The sequence below is a fragment of the Zootoca vivipara genome, chromosome 17 (genome assembly GCF_963506605.1).
Source record: "Zootoca vivipara chromosome 17, rZooViv1.1, whole genome shotgun sequence".
NCBI lineage: Eukaryota > Metazoa > Chordata > Lepidosauria > Squamata > Lacertidae > Zootoca > Zootoca vivipara.
This window is the reverse complement of record NC_083292.1, coordinates 27412014-27435557: the sequence shown is the minus strand read 5'-3', so window position 1 is coordinate 27435557 and position 23544 is coordinate 27412014. Positions and strand designations below refer to the sequence as shown.

At 47.8% G+C, this 23544-nt stretch overlaps 1 protein-coding gene across 1 annotated transcript; it reads right to left on the bottom strand.

Annotated features, from left to right (window-relative positions):
• Positions 1-12036: 12036 nt before the first annotated feature.
• SLC25A45 (solute carrier family 25 member 45) lies at positions 12037-21326 on the bottom strand. Its single transcript, XM_035097829.2, has 6 exons — positions 21249-21326; positions 20417-20460; positions 19731-19802; positions 17379-17564; positions 14833-15100; positions 12037-13310 (listed from the first exon to the last, which is right to left on the bottom strand). The coding sequence occupies exons 1-6, from the start codon at positions 21283-21285 to the stop codon at positions 13042-13044; spliced, it is 876 nt and encodes a 291-aa protein (XP_034953720.2). The 5' UTR covers positions 21286-21326; the 3' UTR covers positions 12037-13041.
• Between the last annotated feature and the right edge of the window lie 2218 nt (positions 21327-23544).

Here is a 23544-nt window from a genome sequence, read left to right as displayed (position 1 = left end):
TTCCTGAGCATCTTTAATGGACAACAGGTTGTTAGTGAGGGCAAGCTGAGGGATTTTCTGCCGCACGTGCTAAACAACTGGACCCGCCCTGGGCTCACTCTCTCTCGTTTAAGGACACATGGGGCTGCCTTTGCTCCTCCTGGCTCAGTATTGTCTACACTGACTGGCAGCAGCTCTCTGGGATTTCAGGCTTTCCCAGGCCTGCCTAGAGATGCTGCCGGAGATTGAGCCTGGGACCTTCTAGACTGGGGGCATTTGCTGCTCCGCAAAATGCCTTGGGCTGGACTAGACAAGAAGCCCGCCAGGAGAGCCCGACTGCAGCCAGATGAGGCATTTTTATTTATGTATTGTTTGTTTATTTATTCCCACCCGCAGAACCGGGGCTTGAGTTGGCTCAGAAAAATTAAAATACTGTACCAATAGAAGATAAAACGGCTAAAAAACACATTAAAATGTTATAGTTGAAAAGCAATCAAACCATCGATCGAATTAAAGCAGCGTCAAAGCACATATCGGGGTCCCTTGCAACTCCCCAATTCTATGGTTCCATCGGAAGGGGAGGGGGCTGCCTCTCGGGTTTTCCTTCTTGCGCAGCCAGGAGAGAGTTGTGGGGAATTCATCTGAACTGAACGGCTTCTCTCTCACTGCAGCACTCCAGCATTTGACCCACTTTCTCTTTTGGCGGGGCTTGGGTGCATATTTACCGTCAGTCAGAACGGAAGTGGAAGTAGTTAAGGCCCTGACTCGGACCCTGGAGCCACTGAGACTTTGATCGCATCTTTCTCTCCTGGTCTCCCAAGACGGCACTCATCTTGCAAAGCCCCACAGCCTTGAATAGGGGAGATTTCAGCTCAGAAGAACTTCCTGGGCTCTCCATAAAGGGCACTCTGAACCCGCTGCATAATCTTGCCTTGTGGGTTGAAGGACTGCCAGGCAGCGGCTTAGCCTCTCAGAACAGACCCTCCAAGCGCCCCCATTTTCCACGGACAGTCCTGGATTTACAAAAGCCACCCTGGTTTCTCATTTGATCCCAGAATGATCCTTAGGATGTCCCTATTTTTATCAGATAGATGCTGGAGGGTGTGGAGTTATCCGACCACCGAGCCATCTGAAGGCAGCCTTGTATATGTTTTATTGTTGTATACATATTGTTATATGTATTATATATGTTGGAAGCTGCCCAGAGTGGCTGGGTCACCCTAGTCAGATTGGTGGGGTATAAATAGTAATGTTGTTGTTTTTGTTGTTGTTGTTGAATTGTTGTTGTTTAGTGGTTTAGTTGTATCCGACTCTTCGTGATCCCATGGACCATAGCACGCCAGGCACTCCTGTCTTGCACTGCCTCCCGCAGTTTGGTCAAACTCATGTTCGAAGCTTCGAGAACACTGTCCAACCATCTTGTCCTCTGTCGTCCCCTTCTCCTTGTGCCCTCCAGCATCAGGGTCTTTTCCAAGGATTCTTCTCTTCTCATGAGGTGGCCAAAGTATTGGAGCCTCAGCTTCACGATCTGGCCTTCCAGTGAGCACTCATAGGATGTCCCTATTTTCATCAGAGAAATGTTGGAGGGCATGTCAGGAGCAGCTGCGGGGAGAAGCCTTGAAGTGGACAAAAAGTCTAAGATTATTGCCTTATCTGCCAAATACAACAAATTCTGGACTTGGAAGAGGGGAGCCTCTGAAGCCCGAGGTACCATCACGGCAAGACTTTCAGGCAAAGGTTGGGGGTCCTAATCAGAAGAATGAGCAGGAGCACCCCCCCCCCAAAAAACAGCAGCGTAGCTAGCCGCCTGGCTGCCCGGGGCGGCAAACCCGAAGGCACCCTGCCAGGGGGCGGGGTGTCCGTCGGCACATGCGTGCACAGGAGGCATGCAACGCGGCAAACCCCGTGAGCAAGCTGCGGAGTGAGGCAGTCTCGCTTGCATCAGGGCTTCTCCTCCATGGCGGGAGCCGTGTCGCACGGCAGCGGTGGCAGCGGCCGTCGGAGGTGGTCAGCCCCATCCAGCCTGCTGCCCGGGGCGTGCGCCTCCCCCCGCCCCACCATTACTATGCCACTGCCCCCAAACACAGCAAGGGCAGCACAGGGCTGGGTTCACCACGTTTTAAGGTCACTCTCTAAAGCAGGCATCCCCAAACTTCGGCCCTCCAGATGTTTTGGACTACAATCCCCATCTTCCCTGACCACTGGTCCTGTTAGCTAGGGATCATGGGAGTTGTAGGCCAAAACATCTGGAGGGCCGCAGTTTGGGGATGTCTGCTCTAAAGAGCTCCACCCACCCTGCACCTAGAGAGTAAGACCATTAAGTCTAGAGCAGGGGTCAGCAACCTTTTTCAGCCGTGGGTGGGCCAGACTATATTTTGAAGGAAAAAATAGAACGAATTCCTATGCCCCACAAATAACCCAGAGATGCATTTTAAATAAAAGGACACGTTCTACTCATGTAAAAACACTCTTGATTCCCAGACCGTCCGCGGGCCGGGTTGAGAAGGCGATTGGGCTGCATCCGGCCCACGGGCCTGAGGTTGCCTACCCCTGGTCTAGAGCTAGAACTTCAGGGGGTTGGACTAGATGACCCTCGGACCCCTTCCAACTCTATAACTCAGATTCCCTCACCGCACCACTGCCAGAAGCCTTTCGAATCCACCTTGAAATGAAGGGCTGGGTAAAACGGAAATGAAATAATATTTCACAGGCAGGTCTTGTTTCTTTGTAAAAGCGTAGAATTGCCCCCCCCCCCTCATGTGGAAGCCTTGGGAGCCTATGGGGGAGGGGGGCTGGCTCAGAAGTCTCTCCCAAGATAGTGATGATGATTACAATTTATTATCCACCCTTCAGCCCAAGGTCTTTATAGTTAAAGCACAACATCAATATTAAAACACAATATAAAAAACAGTTTGAAGCAACTTACAATCACAGAAATAAGATGAGTCCTAAATATATATACACCTCAGGTGTCAATACCCAGGATAAAGAGGTGGGTCTTCTGCATTTGCCAGAAGTGGGATTAAAGTGGGAATGAGGATACAAGTGGGAAACTGAGGACAAGGGAATGAGGACAAAAGTGGGATTAAAGTGGGAATGAGGTTTGTGGTGGCTGAGGAGTCAAGCACTCATTTTACATGTCAGTTTAGGGGGTGAAACTTAATTTTTGAATATTTATTCAGTGAGGAGTTATAAAAATATGCTTTTGGGTGTGAGGAATTCAAATCTGTCATTATTTTTGTGACTGGACAACGTTTAGCTTGCTAAGCCTACGTTTGATGAATAAGCACATAGAACTGCTTTCGGAAAAACCAAAGAATTTTAATTTTAACTTCTGACAATGTTGGTCAATGCTAAATAAAAAAAAAGAGGAAAATAATACATAATCTATAACATAACTGCAAGTACTTGGCAATCTTATTTATTTCCATGCAGTTTTTACAAACATCTTACCTACCAAGCAAAACTGAATTACAGAACGGACCTCCAGAACAAATTAAGTTCGTAACTAGAGGTACCACTGTATATCAATTTAATCAATTATTCCCAAGTCATGTTACAGCTTTTTGAATTTGAAAGTTGAAAAATTCAACACGTCACAGTTCACTCCCAGGCAGCATCTCTACTTTAGAATATGGAGCAGGTGATGGATAAGGAGTCGGCCTGAGACCCAGGAGAGTTGCTGCTGCCAGTCAGAGTAGACAGTACTGAGCTTAGGGAGAACAATGAGACTGGCCTGAACCAAGGCAGCTTCTAACACCGCTGGGGAGGAGGGGCCAGTGCTAAGCAGCAGAACACCTGAAAGCACCTGAAAGCACCTCCTGGCGGCAGATGTGGGGAAAGGCAGAGACCTTAGAGCAGGCTTCGCCAACCTGGTTCCCCTCCAGAGGTTGTTAGACTACAACTCCCAGCAGCCCCTGCAAGGCTGGGGTTTAGCCCATAAACCGTTCCAGCTGCAGTCCTCTAGCGCCATCTGATGGGGAAGAAGCGCTTCTGGCGACGCAGGCACAACACCGCACAGTATGCTTCATTGGAGCCTCTAAATCCCAAAGCGTTTTGCCTCTTCCATCCAAAGCAAGACATGCCCAGCAAGTAGTTTGGGGTCCACGGCGTCGTCAGAGCTGCAAGAAGCACATCCAGGCAAGCTGCCCAGTGAAGCTGAGTGTTGAGAGCCAGTGTGGTGTAGTGGTTAAGAGTGGTAGACTCGTAATCTGGGGAGCCGGGCTCGCGTCTCCGCTCCTCCACATGCAGCTGCTGGGTGACCTTGGGCTAGTCACACTTCTCAGAAGTCTCTCAGCCTCACCTCAGAGTGTTTGTTGTGGGGGAGGAAGGGAAAGGAGAATGTTAGCCGCTTTGAGACTCCTTCGGGTAGTGATAAAGCGGGATATCAAATCCAAACTCTTCTTCTTCTTGATGCAGGAAGCTGCCTTATACTAAGAGTCCACCTGGCTCACTATTGTTTTATGGGCTGGCAGCTCTTCAGGAGATCCCCAGACCTACCTGGAGATGCCATTGAAGCTTCTGCATGCAAAAGCAGACACTCTGCCACTGAGCTACCGCCCTCTTGCGGAAAAGGAAATTATTCACACAGTGCATCACGAAAGTGTGGCATTCACTCCCACTTTTGCACAAAGTTTTTAGACAAATTTGTGGAGGAGGAGAAAGCTATCACTAGCTGCAGGTCAGGGTGGCAGTATTCTGTCTGCAGTGTTGGAGGAAGGATACTTTTGAATGCCTTTTGCTGGGATTTTTAATTGGGGAGAGAGCACTCTCAGGTTCTGCTTGTGGGCTTCTCATCAGCTTCTGGGTGTTCACTGCAAGAACAGGAGGCAGGCCTTGGACGGATCCAGCAGGGCTCTCCTTCAGTTCTTTGCTTCGTAGCTTAGAGTAAAGGCGAGAGGTGGTTCTGCCTGGTACGGAGAAAGTGGGAAGGGGGCTGTTTTCTCCCTCAGTCAAAGAGACATTGATCGAATCTTGGAAGATTTGAAACAAAACAAGTCCTTGTTCACACAGCTTATAGCTAAACTGTGGGATTCTCTCCCACATGTTCTGATCCGAAAAAGATTTGCACAGCTGTTACAGAGAGACCATGGAGCAAATTTATTTCCTGCTGCTCCAGATGCTACCAAGGGGTCCAAATTATGGGATTGGGGTGAAACATACAGTAAGCGCTTCCTGGTGGTCTGAGCAGTTTGAACCATGGAGTGGGCCCTCCTCCAAGAGAGATTTACACAGCTGGGCTGACAGTGGTGGTTTCCCCACATTGTTGGGGGCTTGAACTAGGTGGTTTTTAGTGTCAGCATGGCTGCCCCGGTTGCTGATCTGTTACTGGGCAAAGTTCAAAATGTTACCATTAGTATACAAAGCCCAGAACAGCTTGGGATCAGTTTACTTGTGGGATGACCTTCCTTCAAAGTGTTGGTGCTGACCTTTAGAGCCCTAAATGGCCTCGGTCCAGTATACCCGAAGGAGCGTCTCCACCTCCATCATTCTGCCCAGACACTGAGGTCCAGCACCGAGGGCCTTCTGGCGGTTCCCTCATGGCGAGAAGCCAAGTTGCAGGGAACTAGGCAGAGGGCCTTCTCGGTGGTGGCGCCTGCCCTGTGGAACGCCCTCCCAACAGATGTCAAAAAGGAAAACAACTACCAGACTTTTAGAAGACAATTGAAGGCAGCCCTGTTTAGGGAAGCTTTTAATGTTTAATAGATCACTGTGTTTTATTTTTCTGTTGGAAGCCGCCCAGAGTGACTGGGGAAACCCAGCCAGATGGGCGGGGTATAAATAAATTGTTGTTGTTGTTGTTGTTGTTGTTGTTGTTGTTGTTGTTGTTGTTGTTGTTATGTGCCCACTTGACCACATAACATTCATTCAACACTTTCAAGAAAACAATATTTTAGTGTGGCAGCGTCTACACTTTGGAACTCCCTGCCTATGGACATCAGACAGGTGTCTCCACTGTACTCATTTTGATATCTGCTTAAAACATTACATCTAGGAGTCAACATGTAGTTTTACTTGATTGCACATTTTAATTACTGGGTTTGTTCCCCACCCCCTTTTAAAATCTGCCTTTCATTGACAATTTTTACATCTGTTTTGTTTTTTTGCAAACTACCCTAAGGTTCTGTCTACACGACAGTATATACTTTTTGTGAAATTAATGCTGGGCAGTACTCTGTGCAGTGCTGGGGTAATACCATATTGGCCTGAATATAAGCTGCAGCTTTAAAATTGGAGGGGGGGGGAGGAAAAATACCCGAATATAAGAGCCACGCTTGCCACTCTGCCGCGCTCCTGGCACTGGTTGCCCCACGCTCCTGGCTGCACACCGTAAGGTCACGAATATAAGTTGCAGTTTAACTTTTCATGGTCGGAATTTGGGGGGTGGGGAGTGAGGCTTATATTCAGGCCAATGCGGTAATAGCAATGGTACACTTCACAAGAGCAGCCACACAAACCCCTCAAACCACCTACAGCAGGCATCCCCAAACTGCGGCCCTCCAGATGTTTTGGCCTACAACTCCCATGATCCCTAGCTAACAGGACCAGTGGTTGGGGAAGATGGGAATTGCAGTCCAAAACATCTGGAGGGCTAAAGTTTGGGGGTGCCTGACCTACAGCCTTTAAAAAAAACCATTCTAAGGCTGCCATCTTGTGCACACTTAAAATCATAGGATTGCTTTCAATTCCTCTAATATCTCATTCCAAAAGGGTTTTATTTTTTGGCAATGCCACCATACATGTAGAAAGGTCCCCACCTCCTTTTGGCATCTCCAGCACCGATTGTCTTTAGTTTTGTACATTTTAAAGAAAAAAAATATTTAAATATAATATCAAAAAAACTCCTGAGTCTTTCGTATTAGGAATGATAGATGAAGAGATATCCAAACAGGATGAAAAGGTATTTCTGTATGCGGGGGCAGCGGCGAGAATTTTAATTGCCAAATTATGGAAAAGAAGAAGAAATCCCTAGCATTAGAGATTGGCAAGAAAAGGTGATTAGCTATGTAGATCTGGCCAAGTTGACAAATTCAATCGGGGGGGGAGGGGTAGTAATAAGAAATTTAACCATAATTGGGGAAAATTGGGGGAGTATCTGAAAAGACTTGGGTTTGATTCAAATATTCTGTAGTTATTCCAAGATGAAAACTTAAGGAAAGCAGTACAAAGATAGACGATTCAGCAGCCCAGGACGAAGACAAGCGGAAGTCGACTTATAGAAGATTCTGCAAGATGTTAAAAGATGATATTCATTGACAAGTATTAAGACATGATTTAATTGAAATAGGTATACAAGCTTGATATTCGATTGAAGATTTTGATTTTTGTTAATATTGTTTAGTGATGTTTAGTATTTTATTTTGTTTGTCTGTTTTTAATTGTATGGTCTATTTGAAATCTCAATAAAGGTTTTAAAAAAATAAAATAAAAATAAAATCATAGGATTGTAGAGTAGGAAAGAACCCAAAGTGTTAACTGGTCCACCTCCTACAAGTACCAGTGAATAGAGAATTGCAGTGTACGTTTGCTCACAGCCTGAGAAACTAGGTGAGGGGCAGACTAAAGGCAAATTGCACACCAGGGAGGGTTTGGGGTGGCTTCTGGGTGTTTTTCTTTTGTCCTCCAAATGATTGGTGCCTCCTGTATAAGAGGAAATTTGTTGGGATGTTTGTGTAAGGGGGGGGGAGTTTCAAAATTGGATCTCCTGGGCTCTGGTAATCCTTCTCTGTTGTAAGCAGGTAGGCATAGGTGACGGTGAAATTCTTTCCTTCTTTTCAAAGTCTGGCCTTGGAACCGCATCAATAGGAGTACAAGGTTAATCTGGTTTAAGGACATTTTAAAAAAACAAAAGCGTGTTTAGCACAGAGATGCTTTCTCATTTCATTTTGAACGTCTGTCCGTTGTGCTTTCCAGAGCCCCGCCAAGGGCCTGTGTAAACAGAAAAACTAATTCCTCACTCACAGAAAACTGGAGAGATTGGCAAATGCTTGTGTGTAAGAGCCAAGGAAATGAAAGGCACCCCAAACACACACACACACACACACACACACACACACACACACACACCTTGCTCTCTTGCAGGGAAGCTTTCCTTCAGTACTAAACAGTGCCTGAGGGAATCAGCAGCAACCCTCCAGTAGCAGTGGAAATGAAAGCAGAACCTTTTAAAAAAAATCTTCACGCCCAAAGTGAAGGCATCTGTGCCCCTGCATTCCTGTGCCTAAGACCCAAGACCCACAGCGATGCCATGAGGCCAAACTGAATGATGTCACAGGGTTCCCAACTTTCAAAAGTTGCTTTTTAAAAAACCTGACACAGGAGATTAAAACTATTGCGCAAACACCAGAATAAATGCTTTCACTCTTTGCCTTGGAAGAGGGCAAGAGACATTTGTGGGGTGAAATAATACAAAACTATGGCATAGGCTGGGTAGCAGGATTCAAGCCCAAGAGCCCTCTCCCGTCCTGCGGGTTCCAGAAGCTGGTTATTCGGAAGCATTGCTGCCTCCCACTGCAGAGGCGGAACAGAGCCATCATGCCTAGTAGCCATGAATTTGCCCAATCCTCTTTTAAAGCAATCCGAGTTGGTGGCCGTCGCCACTTCCTGTGGGGGTGAGTTCCATAGGTTAACTATGCACTGTGTGAAGAAGCACATACCTGTCCTGAATCTTCCAGCATCCAGCTTCATTGGATGCCCGCACGTTCTAGCATTATGAGAAAAACCTTTCCCTGCCACGCATAATGTCATAAAACTTCTATTATCTCATCGTTTACTTGCCTTTTCTCTACACGATGAAGTTCCAAATGCTGAAACCATATAAGAGAATTGCTCCACCCCCCTTGATCATTTTGGGTGCCCTTTTCTAAACCTTTTCAAACCCTACAACATTCACGGTGAGGCGACCCACACTTGGAGTGGGGGTGGGAGGCAGTTTGTCATGTGTGCACCTGTTTCAGCAGGTGCCCCCTATAATTGCACCCTTGTTTCCATGCACTCCTCACCTGAGCGCACCTGGGGTGTTTTGTTTCCAGCAGCTGAATTGATGTGAGTCTTGTGTGTTTTCACTGATTGCCGCACACCGAAGGCACCCTGGGATTTCTGAGCAGCCCATCTCTCAAGATCTCAGCCTGTGCGGAGGATTACCTCGGAGACTGTAATTGGGACCTTAAATACGAGCGTCCTACAGCTTGGCTCTCAGAATCAATCATACTTGGAACAACAAAGAAAAATGCCAAAGAAAAATCTCCGCACTTTAAAGAACACCTCACAGAGGACATCCAGCGCATCACATCGATTGCAACATCCACTGGGCTTCCACCCCACCTAGAGAAAACCTCCGTCATCAAGGCATTGATAAACAAAGGACAGACGTTTTCCATTTGTGGTAGATTTCCATCCAGCATCTCCTAACTTTCACCTTGCAGTCGAAGAAAGCGACCCATTGTTTTAGCTTTAGCAAGACACTCCATGGCTGGATCTACACTGACCTGTTTAATGCTATTAGACCAATATTAGATGTATCATTCTAAAACGTCACAGGACATACTTGTAAAAAAACAAACAAACACTTCTTACCTCTGGTTTTTTTTCATCAAAATGGCTATCCCCCTACTGCTGGTTGCTGGTTGCTTTGCAGAGCCCTCTGGTGTCAGATTTTAATAACATTCTGAACATTAAAAGCAGCTTGTCATATGTCCATCTATGTTATGAAAACCTTTAATTACCCTTAAAAACCAAGTTTGCTGTCAGCAAGCCTCCTGCTACAGAATTTCACCATGCAAACTATATCCAAAAAGTTGTATCCAATACATAGCAAAAACTACAACTGACCTAAGCATGTTTTAGAAACCACACCCTGAAAATTTGACCAAAGGAGAGCAGAAACCAGTTGCTAAGCACCTCAGCTCTGAGAACCAGTGTCTTTCAAACTCCTTGATCAGTGTGGTGGAGATGGCAACTGATCCTACAAGGTTAGCAACGAGACTTCTGGATTCACACACCTGTTAACACAGGTGCTCACCAGTTTGCAGATGATAACCTGCTCCACCTCTCATTTAAATCGGAACCAGTGAAGGCAGTGAATGTCCTGTGTGAATTTCTGGAGGTGGTTGGAGGATGGCTGGGCTAACGGTTTGAGGTTGAATCTCGACAAGACAGAAATACTGTTTTGGGGGGACGTGGTAGGTGGGTCATCACACCTATTTGGTGGGGGCCAATTTTATCATGCCCATAAAAAAACAATCTTTTAATTTTTACTAAGAAACAATTTTCAGAGATGTGTTGTTGTTTTTTTAAGTAGCAAAATAATTCCTAAATGAGTGTTATAGCACTGTAACACTACGTAAAAGTTATTTTGCAAAAGCACGGCCCTGCTGCCTTTCCAGTCATCGCCATTTTAACACTGTGGATTTTCACTGCCTCATTAAATGCTTCTGATCTACACTTTCAGTACAAAAGCAAATGTTCACACTTTCCCCCTCTCCCCACATCATTTCAGGAATGGTAATTGGGCAAGCAAACTTAAAACAAGTGCATTACTGCTAATTAAATAACTGAATTTTCTAAAAAGGGTTGCTGAGTTTTTTTTGTTTTTGATGGCTGCTGCTCAGGTAAACTGGATTGTCTCCTTCCTAGCCCACAGCTGCCTTAGACAGAGTCGGGCCCTTGGTCCATCTAGCTCAGTACTGTGTGCACTGACTGGCAGCTGCTCTCTGGGATTTCAGACAGGACCTCACCCAGCCCTATTTGAAGATACCAGCAGGGATTGAACCTTCTGCATGTCCTATCATGTCCATCGGTAAGGATGGAAGAAACATGGCAAGGATGTATCCCAAGAAATAGTATAGAGTAGACCCCAATAGTGTGGGAAATCAATTGCAATTCAACTTGTGGCTGGCAGCAGAAGGGAAATTATTTGTAGCTGTAGCTGCCCATATGCATGTAGAGAAATAAACAGTAAATTGCAAGAACTCGGAACAAGTATGTTTACTTGGTACACTCTGACCATTAAAACATTGCTGATGAAGAATTGGCGAAACAGGGCCTTGTCCTGGGATTTTTTCACTGGAATTTATTTTTATTTGCCTCACTATCACACTGCAATTGATTCCTATTTGAATTCATCTTATCATTACATAAATAAATGTAATCATTATCATTACATAAATAAAACCTTTTGAAGACTTACTAGAAATTCATCTTCCTCCTGGCCCGAGTTCTTGCAATTTACTGTTTATTTCTGGACTTCACCAAGAACTCCAATTTGCTCATACAGTATTAATGTAGCCTTAAAAACTTTTTTTCCTGTAAAGAAAATTGGCTTCTTTTCCACAGGCTTTTTTGCTGTGCTCAATATTTCCTAAGCTTTCAAATACTGTACCTCTGGTGATGCAGCAACAAGGTGCCTGGTGGGATTGAAGAACTATTTGAGGAGGTGCATTGTGTTCGAATTTATGGCATCGGACCTTTGCCCTCAGTCCTGTAGCCCTCATTGTCCTTCCGCTCCCATTGGAGCTTCCTCCCGGTTTCAATAGGAAGCCGGCAGCGGCAGATAATCACTAGCTGCATCCACACCCTCCATCCCACTCCACATCCTGGTTTGGGAAGTGGGTCACGCATGACGTCAGCCCAAACAGCCCATCCTATTGTTTCCTATTAAATGCTGCCCAAAACCCTACAGAGCCACTGCCAGTCAATATGAACGAGCAGGTTGCCTGTGGCACGACAGACCAAACAGAGGCAATCCCAGGCTACCTAGCCGCAAAGTCTTGTTGCCCATTATGGGTGAGTTGGGTTGTCTTTCCATCTTAATTTAGAGTGGTCATTCATTCATTCACATCTATCCAAATGTTATGGCAAAGCTGTGTCCTCTTTTCCGGTGATGAAGGAATTCCTGTGTTTTGCCAAGGCAGAACGGGCCATTCCGGGCTATTTTATTTGTTTATTTTATTGCATTTATATCCCGCCAGTTTCTCCAAGGAGCTCAAGGTGGCATACATGGTTCTCCTCCTCCTCAACAACAACCACCCTGCGAGGTAGGTTAGGCCGAGAGGCAGTACCTGGCCCAAGGTCACCACCCGGAGAGCTTTGTGGCCGAGTGGGGATTTGAACCCTCGTCTCCCAGGTCCTAGTCTGAACCTCTACACCATACTGGATAAGGCTGCTGGCTACATGATTGCTGCATCTTTACACAAATCCAGGTAGGTAGGCCACCCATTAATAACCTAGTGCTACAGATTTGAGGGGGCAGTGGATTGGCAAGGTTGAGACCAAGTCCCCACCCTCGTGCGTTTTCCTCCCTGAAATGTACATAGAGTTGAAGGAGGAAGTGGGGAAGAGTGGCTCTCCTTCCCACTTCCCCTTTCAGCTCTATGTGCTTTTCAAGGTTCAAGAGTGGTGCTACAAGATCCTTATGAGGAACCGTTGAGGGTGTTGGGGATGCTAAGCCAGGAGACTGAGAGATGGTATGAGAACCATCTCCAACTATCTAAAGGGCCGTCCCATGGAAGATGGGGCAGGGCTGTTTTATGCCGCTCCAGAGGGTAGGGTCCGAACCAATGGATTCAAAATGACAAGAAAGGAGATTCCATCTAAACATCGGGAAGAACTTTCTGACTGTAAGAGCCGTCCGAAAACGGGACAGACTCCCTCAGAAGGTGGTAGACTCTCCTTCGCTGGAGGTTTTTAAACAGAGGTTGGATGGCCTTCTTTAGCTGCGATTCGTGCATTGCAGGGGGTGGACTAGATGCCCCTTGGGGTCCCTTCCAACTCTACCATTCTATGACTCTGAATGCACCCACTTCCTCTCTTTCTGTTTCCAGAGGAGGGGGAATAGCAGTGAGCAGAGGGAGCGGTGCCCACAGAACTTGCTAAAATGTACCAAAGGTGCCCAGGAGTCTAAACTGATGCATGGTTTGCCCAGAGGTGGTCAATGTCTTTGAGCTTTCTTTGGGTCCAGGACCCATCCAGCCTGCTAGGCGCCACCTCTGGGCTGCAAGATGCTGGTGCGAAAGCCTTGCATAAGACGAGGAAGGGCGGCCACCCCAGCCCCTCTTGCGGGGTTCAGCAGAGAACCTTCAAGAGAGTCTCGTAGCTCAGGAAGGTGATGGCGTTGACCGGGAAAGCGCGGAGGCTGTTGAGGGCCAGCCCTTTCAGGAACACCCGTGGGCCCTCCTGCCGGGCACTGGCGAGAATGCAGTCCAGGACGCCCCGATACGCCACTCGCTTCACCCCGTCCATTTGCAAACGGGCCTTCACCACATCCATCGGGGTCGCCAAAGCCCACGAAACCGTCCCGGCGCAGCCACCGGCAAGCAGAACCGTGGCAGAGCCTGCAAGGGGTGGGGTGGGGGGAGGCAGGCAAAGAGCACAGCATGGGTTGGGGGGGGCTCTCTTGTGGAGGAGCAAGAAGGAGGGAGGGAGGGATAATGCCCCCTAAAACAGGGAGGGCAGCAGGTGTCAGGTCGGAAGGGTCTATTTTGTTTTGTACGAAAATCCCAAGAGCCTGGCGGTCAAGATAACGGACTTGCAATTAAGGGATTCGGAGAGCCCAGCAGATTGTGTGGAGTCCTGGAGCTGAACTGAGCTCACGGTCCTCACACACATAAGACAAGCCTGCTAGCCCCTCTAGTCCAGCATCCTGTTCCCACAGTGGGCCAAATACCCCTGAGAATCTAGGAATCTAGATAGACTGCCTCTGAACCTGGAGGTTCCATAAGAACATAAGCCTGGCTGCTGGGTCCATCTAGTCCAGTGCCTGTTCTCAAAGTGGCCAACCAGATGCCCCAGTGGGAAATCCGCAAGCAAGACCCAAGCACAAGAGCCCTCTCCCTCCCTCCCTGACGCTTCCAGCAACTGGTTTTCAGAAGCATTTCTGCCTCTGACTGTGGAGGCAGAGCATAGCCATCCCGGCTAGTAGCCATTGATAGCCTCCCCTTCCTCCATGATTTCTTTCTAACCCTCCTTTGAAGCCACCTAAGTTGGTGGCCATCACTGCCTCCTGTGGCAGGGAGTTCCGTAATTCAACTATGCGCTGCATGAAGACGTTGTTCCTTTCATCCCGTCCTGAACTGTCCAACATTCAGCTTTGCTGGGTGTTCCCTGTTGTTATGAGAGATGGAGGAAAAGTTTTCTCTCCCAGCTTTCTCCACCCTACCATACATCTATATATATAGAAATGTAAACTGGCGATGTTTGTTAGTCTCCACTTTCCACCAAAACCGCTGGACCGGTTGCGTTCAAATTTTGACACAACGTCACATGCGAATATGCGAGTGACCATATAAAGTTCCCGTAGACAGATGCCACACCTGAGGCAGGTAAAGCAGGTAAAACCCACTGATCCAGAACACAAAACTCAGACAGCCGGGGATGCTGAGAGCACAGGAGAGGTTGCAAAATAGTGCCCTCTAGCGACGGCTACACTGGTACTGCACCTAGGAAAACTTCCCTCTCCACAGCATCTCGGCTCGGCTTTGCAGACTGGGCTGAGGGGGCAGGATAAGTCATGGGTTGGGGTGGGGCCAATCACAGGGATGAGCCGGGGTGGGGGGGGAGGAAGGGACAGAATAGGTCATGGGTCGGAACAGGGTGGGGGCAGTCACATGGATGAGCTACAGCAACGCATGGCCGGGCCAGCTAGTAATTTTATAATTTTCTATCATGGCGCCTTTTACTTGTCTTTTCTCCAGACTAAAACACACTCATAAACACTCCTCCCCCCCCCGGCTCCAGCTTTCTCTGATATTCCAAAGGAACAGGTTCCCTGAGAGCCTGCCCTGTTGGCCACAGAGCCTTAGGGGATGTGCAGAGGTGGGCCACCCACTGGGTCCCCCAGCATTCTTTGTATCTCACCTGGCTCCTGTGCTTCTGCAGTCAACGCCCTGCAGAACACTGCGTAAGTCAGGAAGTACATGCCCATGGTGGGGGTGTCGCGAAGCACCAGCGCCGCAGCCCCACGGAACAGGCCACGGGGGCCTTCCTCCCGCAGTAAGCTGGCAGCGCAGTGCACTGGACCCCTGTACTGTGGCTGGGGACCCCCTGGCCGGTCTCTGCTTCCGTACGGGTGGGTCTGGTTCTGCAGCCGGACTTTGACTAGATCCACGGGGGCCAGGACCACAGCCTGCATCAACACAGGGAATGGAGGGGGAGAGAACAATTTATTTACTCTCTATCACTACTTTTGTTATGTTTGCATTTTTTTTTTACATTTGAGCATGACTTGCGCTACAGAAAGGTGGCATGCAAATAAAATTATGAATGAATGAATGAACAGGGGGGAGCAAGGAAATGGGCTGCAGTGGAACAGGAAGGGGGGAAACCACTTTCCACAGCAGGAGCCCCACAAAATTTAGTCCTAGGCTGGTCCAAGACAGACAATTCCACCCCCATCCATACATCCCATGGAAAAATATGAAAGGCACATTATCATGGTGCAGCACTAAAACTGCTAGCACAGTTGCAAAGCTAAGCATGGTCCAGTATGGCTTCAAATTGGATGGGGAACAACAACGTTGAGATTCCTGCATTGCAGTGGGTTGGACTAGATGACCCTTGGAGTCCCTTCCAACTCCACAATTCTAAGATCCTATTGTTATATGAATGTGTTTTTAAAATGTTTCTATGTCTATTAAAATTAAATATGTACAATGGAAAAATGAAGCAAAATTAACCAACTGACAAAAATGGTTTGTGGGTGTGTAAAAGAAATATTAATACAGATTGTTGTGTGACACCGCAAGGTGCAAAATATTATCAAGGATCTACAAAGACAAGTTTCCCCAGAAGTTTGTCCTTTCTTTTTGGATTTGGAAGTGCTTAAAGAAAATTGTATAAAAACGGCACTGCAGTGGCCCCTTTAACGCCTCTGAAATTAGATAAGATTTATGAAGTCAGAAATAGTAACTGCTGATCCTGTGCCAAAAATGGAAGAGAGTTGGTAGCAGATGTGATACAGAGCTCAAGCATTTTGGGAAATAGTTCTCCAAACCCCAAGAACCCTTGTCTTCTTAATTCTGTTCCAGATTTAGTCTCCGGTGTAGATTTGTAGATTGCCAGATGGATCCAGTTTATGCTTGTCACTGGACCTGTAAGCAGATACCTTAGCGAACAAGAATGTCTGGGGAAATTATGGGGTGCTATTTTATCTGTTAGATTTATGCCCTTCTCTAAAACTTTAAACGCACCTGAGCACGTCAGTTAGCCATGGAGCCCGGTAGTCGTTTTGAGAAAGAACCTCTTTGTCTTGGGTTATGACCAATTTGAAGAGTAAATTCCCACAAGGAGGTTAATATTCTGCCTATCGCACGACGTATTTTATCTTACAGAAAGGTGGCTTTTATGTGGACCATATGCTTCAGCTTTCATATGGCTTGATACACGCATCAAATAAAATTTGTAAAATTAGAATGAAATAGAGAAAAAAAGATTAAATCCTAGAGAGTAGGCACAGCCTCTAGAGAAGGAAATGGCTTGAGCAATTGATACAGCTCATAACCAACTGAACAGCATCGTAAAGGGGAAATCGTGCGGCTGTTTCAAGAGGAAAAACATGGAAGGAGGATGTTTTAGAATTATAGGCCTGTAGAGCTGGAACCCTAAGGGGCATTTAGTCCAGCCCCCTGCAATGCAGGAACCCCAGCTAAAGAATAGCTGACCGAAGGCCACCCAACCTCTGTTTAAAAACCTCCAATGAAGGAGAGTCCTAATGTTAGTCCCACTCAAGAGTAGACCCACTTAAATGAGTGGGCATCACCAACACAGGTCCAGTGATTTCCATGGGTCTACTAGTAGTAGAATTTAGCTGATATGCCCTACTTTCCTTTCCTTCTAATGCAAAGGTTGCCCAGTCCAAATCTGTTTCAAGCGCAAAGTTTCCAGGCACGGAGGTCTCCTGGTGGTTGCAGATTCTTCCTCCATTATGGTGAGATATGCTGCACTTGTATTCAAAATTATAGCAATTATTTCTCAATTTGCATCTATACCACCTTCCGATGGAGTCCGCTCCACTCTCGAACGGCTCTTGCTATCAGAAAGTTCCCCCTGGTGTTTCATCAGGTTCCCCTTTCTTGCAATTTGAATCCATTGGTTCAGGTCCCACCCATAAGAGCAGGAGAAAGCAAGCTTGCTCCACCTTCCGCGTGATATTTCAAGATGGAAACAATATCGCCTCTCAATCTCCTCTTCACCAGGCTACAGATCTCCAACTCCCTTCCCCGTTCCTCATTAGTCTTGGTTTGCAGACCCTGGGTCATTTTTTGTCGCCCTCCTCGGCACACCTTCCAGCTTGCCAATATCCTTCTTAAAACTGTGGCGCCCAGAACTGGACACAGGACTCCAGGTGGGGTCTGACCACAGACACGCTCATACACACAAGTCCGCTGGGGCTACCTGCTCCTTACCTGCACCAGTCCTGAGAAGCATCCAGCCGCGTAGACATGGGCGTAGCTGGGGGGGTTGGCGCTGCGATCGCGGTGGTGGGTGTCGCACAGGTAGAGCAGGGCATTGCTGTAGGCCCCAAACGCAACAGAGTTCACCATGGCCACGCTAAGCAGCGGGAAGCTCATACCTTTGAAGAAGCCAAGGATCTGCAAGGGAGAAGCAGGCAGGTGAGCCCTGCAGGGGGTGGTCTAGATGTCTCTCGGGGTCCCTTCCAACACCACAGCCCTATGCTTCTATGAGCTGGGGGTGGCCCCAGAGGCTGGCTGGGAGAGAGGGAACCATGTAGGCCACCTTGGAGAGAAAAAGGTGGGCTACAGATAAATAAACTGTGGATTTAGCCAGAGAGCAGAGGGTAAAAAGCCCTGCACAGTGGTTCCTTCTGACTCCCCACTCCCCAATCAAACCTCCCCCCTTTTGGGGTGAATTTATCAGCAAGGGCTGAGTAGCTTATGGCAACTGGGATCCAACTAGCACTGGTTGGAGGGGCTCTCACTGGAGGAGGAGGAGAAGGAAGAGGAGGAGGAGGAGGTCAGCCGTCAGTCCCAGCTTGAGCCTTTGGTCAAAGTGATTCAGGATAACACTGTCAGGTCTTCCTCCAATTCTCCAACACTCAGACCCTCCAGGTGTCCCCTATTTTCCAGTGACAGTCCCGGATTTACAGAAGCCCTCGCAGTTTCTGATTTCATACCGGAATGTCCCGCTTCTCCTTAGGAGTCGGACATCCCATTTTTCATAGGAGAAGCATAAGAAGAAGAAGAAGAAGAAGAAGAAGAAGAAGAAGAAGAAGAAGAAGAAGAAGAAGAAGAAGAAGAAGAAGAAGAAGAAGAAGAAGAAGAAGAAGAGCAGGAGTTTGGATTTTACACCCCTATTTTCATCAGGGACATTTTGTAGGGTATGAACATCCTAAAGGGAGCATGCCAACCAACGGCGGCGGAAACTGCTCGGGTGCCTGGGGCGGCACGCCCAGGGGCAAGATGATCTGCCCGTAGGGGTGGGGTGCACCGCGGGGCCTCCAGAGTCTGCCTGCCTCCTCCCCACTCAGCCACCCTACAGCTGGGGGGGAGGCAGCGTGCGGACCGTTTGGGCAACGTCTTTCCTGGGAGAGATGCGTGGCTTGGGCATGCTGCAGGCCCCGCGGTGAGTGCCGCCTGGCATTTTGTCACCCCCCTCAGTGGTGACACCTGGGGCAAACCGCATCCCCTACACCGCCTTCCTCCGCCACTGCCTGCAACTCATGGGGAGTAAGCAATGTTTCGGGTTCCTAGAGGTTGCACCTAATGTTAGTTGCAACCTACTTAAATGAATGGGCATCACTAACACAGGTGCAGTGATTTCCATGGGTCTGCTAGTAGTGGAATTTAGCAGAGTACAATCACATATGCCCTACTTTCCATTCCTTCTAATGCAAAGGTTGCCCAGTCCAAATCAATTTCAAGGGCAATGTTTCCAGGCACGGAGGTCTCCTGGTAGCAGCAGATTCCCCCTCCATTATGGGTGAGATATGCCGCACTTGTATTCAAAATTATAGCAATTATTTCTCAATTTGCATCTATACATATCAATTAGCAGCTGCAGATTTTATAAAAGCCTGTGTCCTCTCTTGTCTTTCTCTTCCGGTGATGACTTGCCTCCCACCCACTCTTCTGGGCAAAGTCACCCCTCCCAAACGACCTGTGGGGCAGGCCCCTGTGATGATGTCAACTCTCCCAAGAAATTAGATACTTAGGCAGGCATCAGGAATGTGCACTAGAACTGCAAAGAAATGGACCAGCTTAAGAATTTATTTCCATGGAGGGGGGGGTTATTTCCAAGTGGGGGGAAAATGGGCATTGGGGGAAAATATTAAATATTAATATTAAAAAGCAAAATATTTATATGTACTTTTCTATAAAAATAGTCATGTGCCTCTGTGTCATAAAAATATATCAAAGCAGTTTACAGCAAAACAAACATAAAACCATACAAGAAAAAAGCATTAGAAAGTTAAAAAGATTAACCATTGTGGAAGAATGTGTTCTTAATTGCCTGGATAGGCCTGGAGGAATAGGAATGTTTTCAGCACACATTTAAAAGTTGGCACGGAAGGCACCTGCTAAATCTCTAGTGTCAGAGAGTTCCATAGAACTGGGCAGATCATTTTTCCTTCTTCGGAATAAGTGATTTTGGGGGGGTTAAAATTGCATTCTAAAATTATGTTGTTACAAAAGACCTTGGTCTAAATGCAATGGTTTAAGATTAGGCTGGGTTTTAAAAGGAGGTGAAAGCTCAGAGGCGAATTCTGCACACTGCACACACAACAGAATGAGGCTCACCGTTTCCTCACGATACGTCCTGACCACACAGTCCAAAACGTTCCCGTATCTGGCCTGCGTCTGCAACCGCACCTGGAACAGAAGAAAAGCGCCCAACTCAGGGCCAAATTAGCAGCCCCATAGTCTCTGGGGGTGTCCACTACCTGAAACCCTGGGCAGCCACTGCTGCCAGTCAGTGCAGGCAATACTGAACTAGAGGAACCAATGGTCTGGCTCAGTATAAGGCAGCCCTGGAAGGCTCTTTCCCATCAACTGGTAAGTGGAGAGGCTGAGTCTAGGACCTTGTCCATGCGACATGTGGACTCAACGACTAAGCCAGGGTCCCCCACCCCCAGTGAACACGCCAGTTTCTGCTTCCCCACAAAACTCCACCGGCCACCAATCCCACTGGGGAGAAAAGAGCTCTGTTGGGGATGAGGTTCGCTGCCGCAACCCAGCATGCTGCTCTGTCCAGAGTCCCATGTGGATTCAGTGCCCGTTGCCTGCTATGCAACAGTTGCAGCTAGCACAGAGCCTCAAAAGCAGCTGACCTCTTTGGGCATGCACCTCCCCAACACTTCTGGCTACCATCACTCTCCCTCCCATCTGAGACCCATCTCCTTTAGGCCTCCCCCAGGGCTGGAAGTCCTCCCCACCTCACCCCTGCCTTAAGCATTTCCAGCCCCCTCCCCACCCAAAAAAATCACCTTCACCGTGTCGATTGGGTGCCCCAGAGCCAGGCCTGCTGCCCCTGTAGCAAAATAAAAATTAAAAAGGGGGAATTAGTGGCGTCTCTGTTAGGGTGAAGAGGCACCAGGCTGGCTTGGGAAGAGGGGGGGGGGGCAGGGTTGACGTGTTGCTTATGAAAAAAGCGTCTTTGAGCAGCCGTGGAAAGCGAAGTCACTCTGAGTTTCATTTCCCTTGCCTGTAAACCAGAAGTGAAAAATGGCCTGCTCCAAAGGGTTGTTGTGAGGAAACAAGGGCCGAGTTGTGAGAAGCTGGGGGAGCATCAAAAGACAAGTTCTCTTGTCCTCCCCCAACCCGATCCTATTTTCTTTCACTTAATCACTGCATTTTCACCCCACTCTTTTTTTAAGTGAGTTTAGGGCAACATGTGTATATGTTGGGGTGGGGGGGTTTCCCCTCCTTTTTATCCTCCTAGCAACCCTGTGAGGCGGCTCAGGCTGAGAGGGGGGGACTGGATCAAGGCCAGCCACCGGGGAGCATTGTGGGGTTGGATGTTGCCTCTCCTGGGTCCTTCGTCTGACATTCCAGCCACTTCTGCAACAGCTCCGTCGGTTAAAGCGTGGTGCTGGTAACGCCAAGGTCACAGGTTCGATCCCCATATGGGCCACCTGTATATACCTGCATTGCAGCGGGTTAGAATAGATGGGACCCCTTCCAACTCTATAACTCTATGATTCTATTCTTCTACACACTCACACACACACACACACACACACCCCATTCCGCTGGATCATACGGTCTTCCATGCTGGAATAGTGTGTGTGTAATGGGAAGGAGGAGTTCAAAACTTACCAGAAAGCCATCCTGCAGCAAATTCTGCACCCGACATTGGGAAAGCTTCTGGAAGTCTGGGTGCATCGCAGAGGGACGGGGGTGGGGGTGGGGAATCTGGTCAAAGGGAATACACTGGTTGAGTTGCCTTTATATTTAACCAAATGCACACCACAGGGACACATGCTCTCCCCCCCACCCACCCACTTGAGATGGACCATTAACCATGCAATCTGGGCTGAAGTGGCCAGGGTGCTGTGCCAGGAGGAGATCTGCCAAGGGACCCAGAGGCCTGGCTCCTGAAACAGCCCCACAGCAGCAACAGAAGTGAGGAGGACAACCTCTTCACAGTCTTCTGGTTGCCCCACCCCAAAAAGGATATACAGTGGTACCTTGGTTTATGAACACGGAAGTCTGTTCATAAACTGAAGCGTTCATAAACTGAAGCGTTCATAAACTGAAGCGAACTTTCCCATTTAAAGTAATGGAAAGTGGATTAATCTGTTCTGTACGGTCTGCGGAGTACTTAAACTGAAGCGTTCATAAACTGAAGCAAACTTTCCCATTGAAAGTAATGGAAAGTGAATTAATCCGTTCCAGATGGGTCCGTGGCGTCGTAAACCGAAAATTCGTAAACCAAGGTGTTCATAAACCGAGGTTCCACTGTACAGTATCATAAAGCTGGGGGGGGGGGGTTCAGAAAAAGGCAACCCAAACCATCAAGGGGATGGAGCCCTACGAGGAAAGGCTGCAGCATTGGGGACGCTCTTGTTTGGGGGAAAGGCAAGCAGGAGGATGGCATGGTGGTTTGTAAAATGATTCACAGCATGTAGGAAAGGGGACAGAGAAAAGGTTTCCCCCTTTCTCATAACACTGGAACTTGTGGGCATCAATGAATGTTGGGAAGTTCGGGGACAGATAAAACAGAGCCTTCCTTCACACAGAGCATAGTTAATCTGTGGGACTCCCTCCCACAAGAGGCAGGGATGGCCACTTCAAAAGAGGATGGGACAAATTCATGGAGGACGAGAGGGCTCCTTAGCCAGGATGGCTATGCAGTAATGCTTCCAAATACCAGTTGCTGGAAACTGCTGTCTTGCAGCCTAACTACCTTACAGGGTTGTTGCATTAAAAAAACAAAAATCATTTTTGGGGAGGGGGATCTCTATGGAGGAAGGGTGGGATAAAAGCTGAGTAAGAACCCTGATGAATAAACCTGTTGCCTTACTAACTCTTGCGTGTTACTCAGTAGGTTTCTCACTAGCTCTTAGCTCGAAGACATCAGAAGAGCCTACTGGATCAGGGCCAATGGCCCAGCATCCTGTTCTCACAGTGGCCAAATAAATGCCTGTGGGGAAACCTGAGCACAAGAGCCCTCTTCTTCCCCCCCCTCCTGCATTCTCCAGTTTACACCTTCTGTCCTTTGACTCACCTGGGCGCTGGGATTCTGTCCCCCGCCCCCGCCCCCCTGCAGTTGCTGCTCTCAGATCCCAAGGCGGATCCCCCTTGCAGAGGCTGCAAACCTACCCCCCCACCCCAGCAAAGAAAGAATCCCTTGTCTCCTTGTGGCTTCTCTTCCTTCCCAGGATTAAATATTCACTGCTGTTAACCTTTAGACCAGGATCGGAACTGACTCGCTAGGTTTGCCACTCTTTCCGCTGGATGGATGCTTCCAATCTTCCAAGCACTATCCAATCTTCCAAGCACTCACTAGGAACACACACCTTTGCCCCAAGATCGCCAAGAGATCTGATCTGGCGTGCTTGACTTTACATTCAGTAAATTGAGCTTTTAAGAAAAGGCTACGCTGTGTTAATTTTACAGGCAGTAAAAACGTCTGAAAGTTTTCCCGGTAGCCAAGAGAAGTTGAACTGAAATACTTTTTTCTTTTTTTTAAGGAAAAAATAAAAATTAATTGTGCACTCAGTGTGTTTTGAAGGTCAACTCAATCCAAAAGTGAGGATAGGAATGGAAAATAAAACTGCAGACATAAAGATGTGATTATACAAATCTCTGGTGTGACCCAAATTTTGAATCCTGTGTACAGCCCTGGTCACCTCACTTCAAAAAGGATATTGTAGCAGGGTTGGAAAAGGTCCAGGAAAGGGAAACCAAAGTGATCAAGGGGGTGGAATAAACCCCTATTAAGAAAGGTTGCAGTGTTTGGGAATTATTAGTTCAAAGAAAAGGCGAGTAAGAGACAGAAGTTTATAATATCATGCATGGGCTGCAGAAAGTGGATACTGTACAGAGAAGTTTTGCCTCCTCTCTTATAACACTGGAATTCACGGGCATCCAACGAAGCTGAATGTTGGAA

Coding starts and splice junctions, on each gene's coding strand:
- SLC25A45 (XM_035097829.2), bottom strand. CDS start 21,285: ATGTCGGGTGCAGAATTTGCTGCAGGATGGCTTTCTG. Junction 20,461..21,248: donor TGCTGCAGGATGGCTTTCTG/GTAAGTTTTGAA, acceptor ATTTTGCTACAG/GGGCAGCAGGCCTGGCTCTG. Junction 13,311..14,832: donor TGCAGAAGCACAGGAGCCAG/GTGAGATACAAA, acceptor CACCCCTTGCAG/GCTCTGCCACGGTTCTGCTT.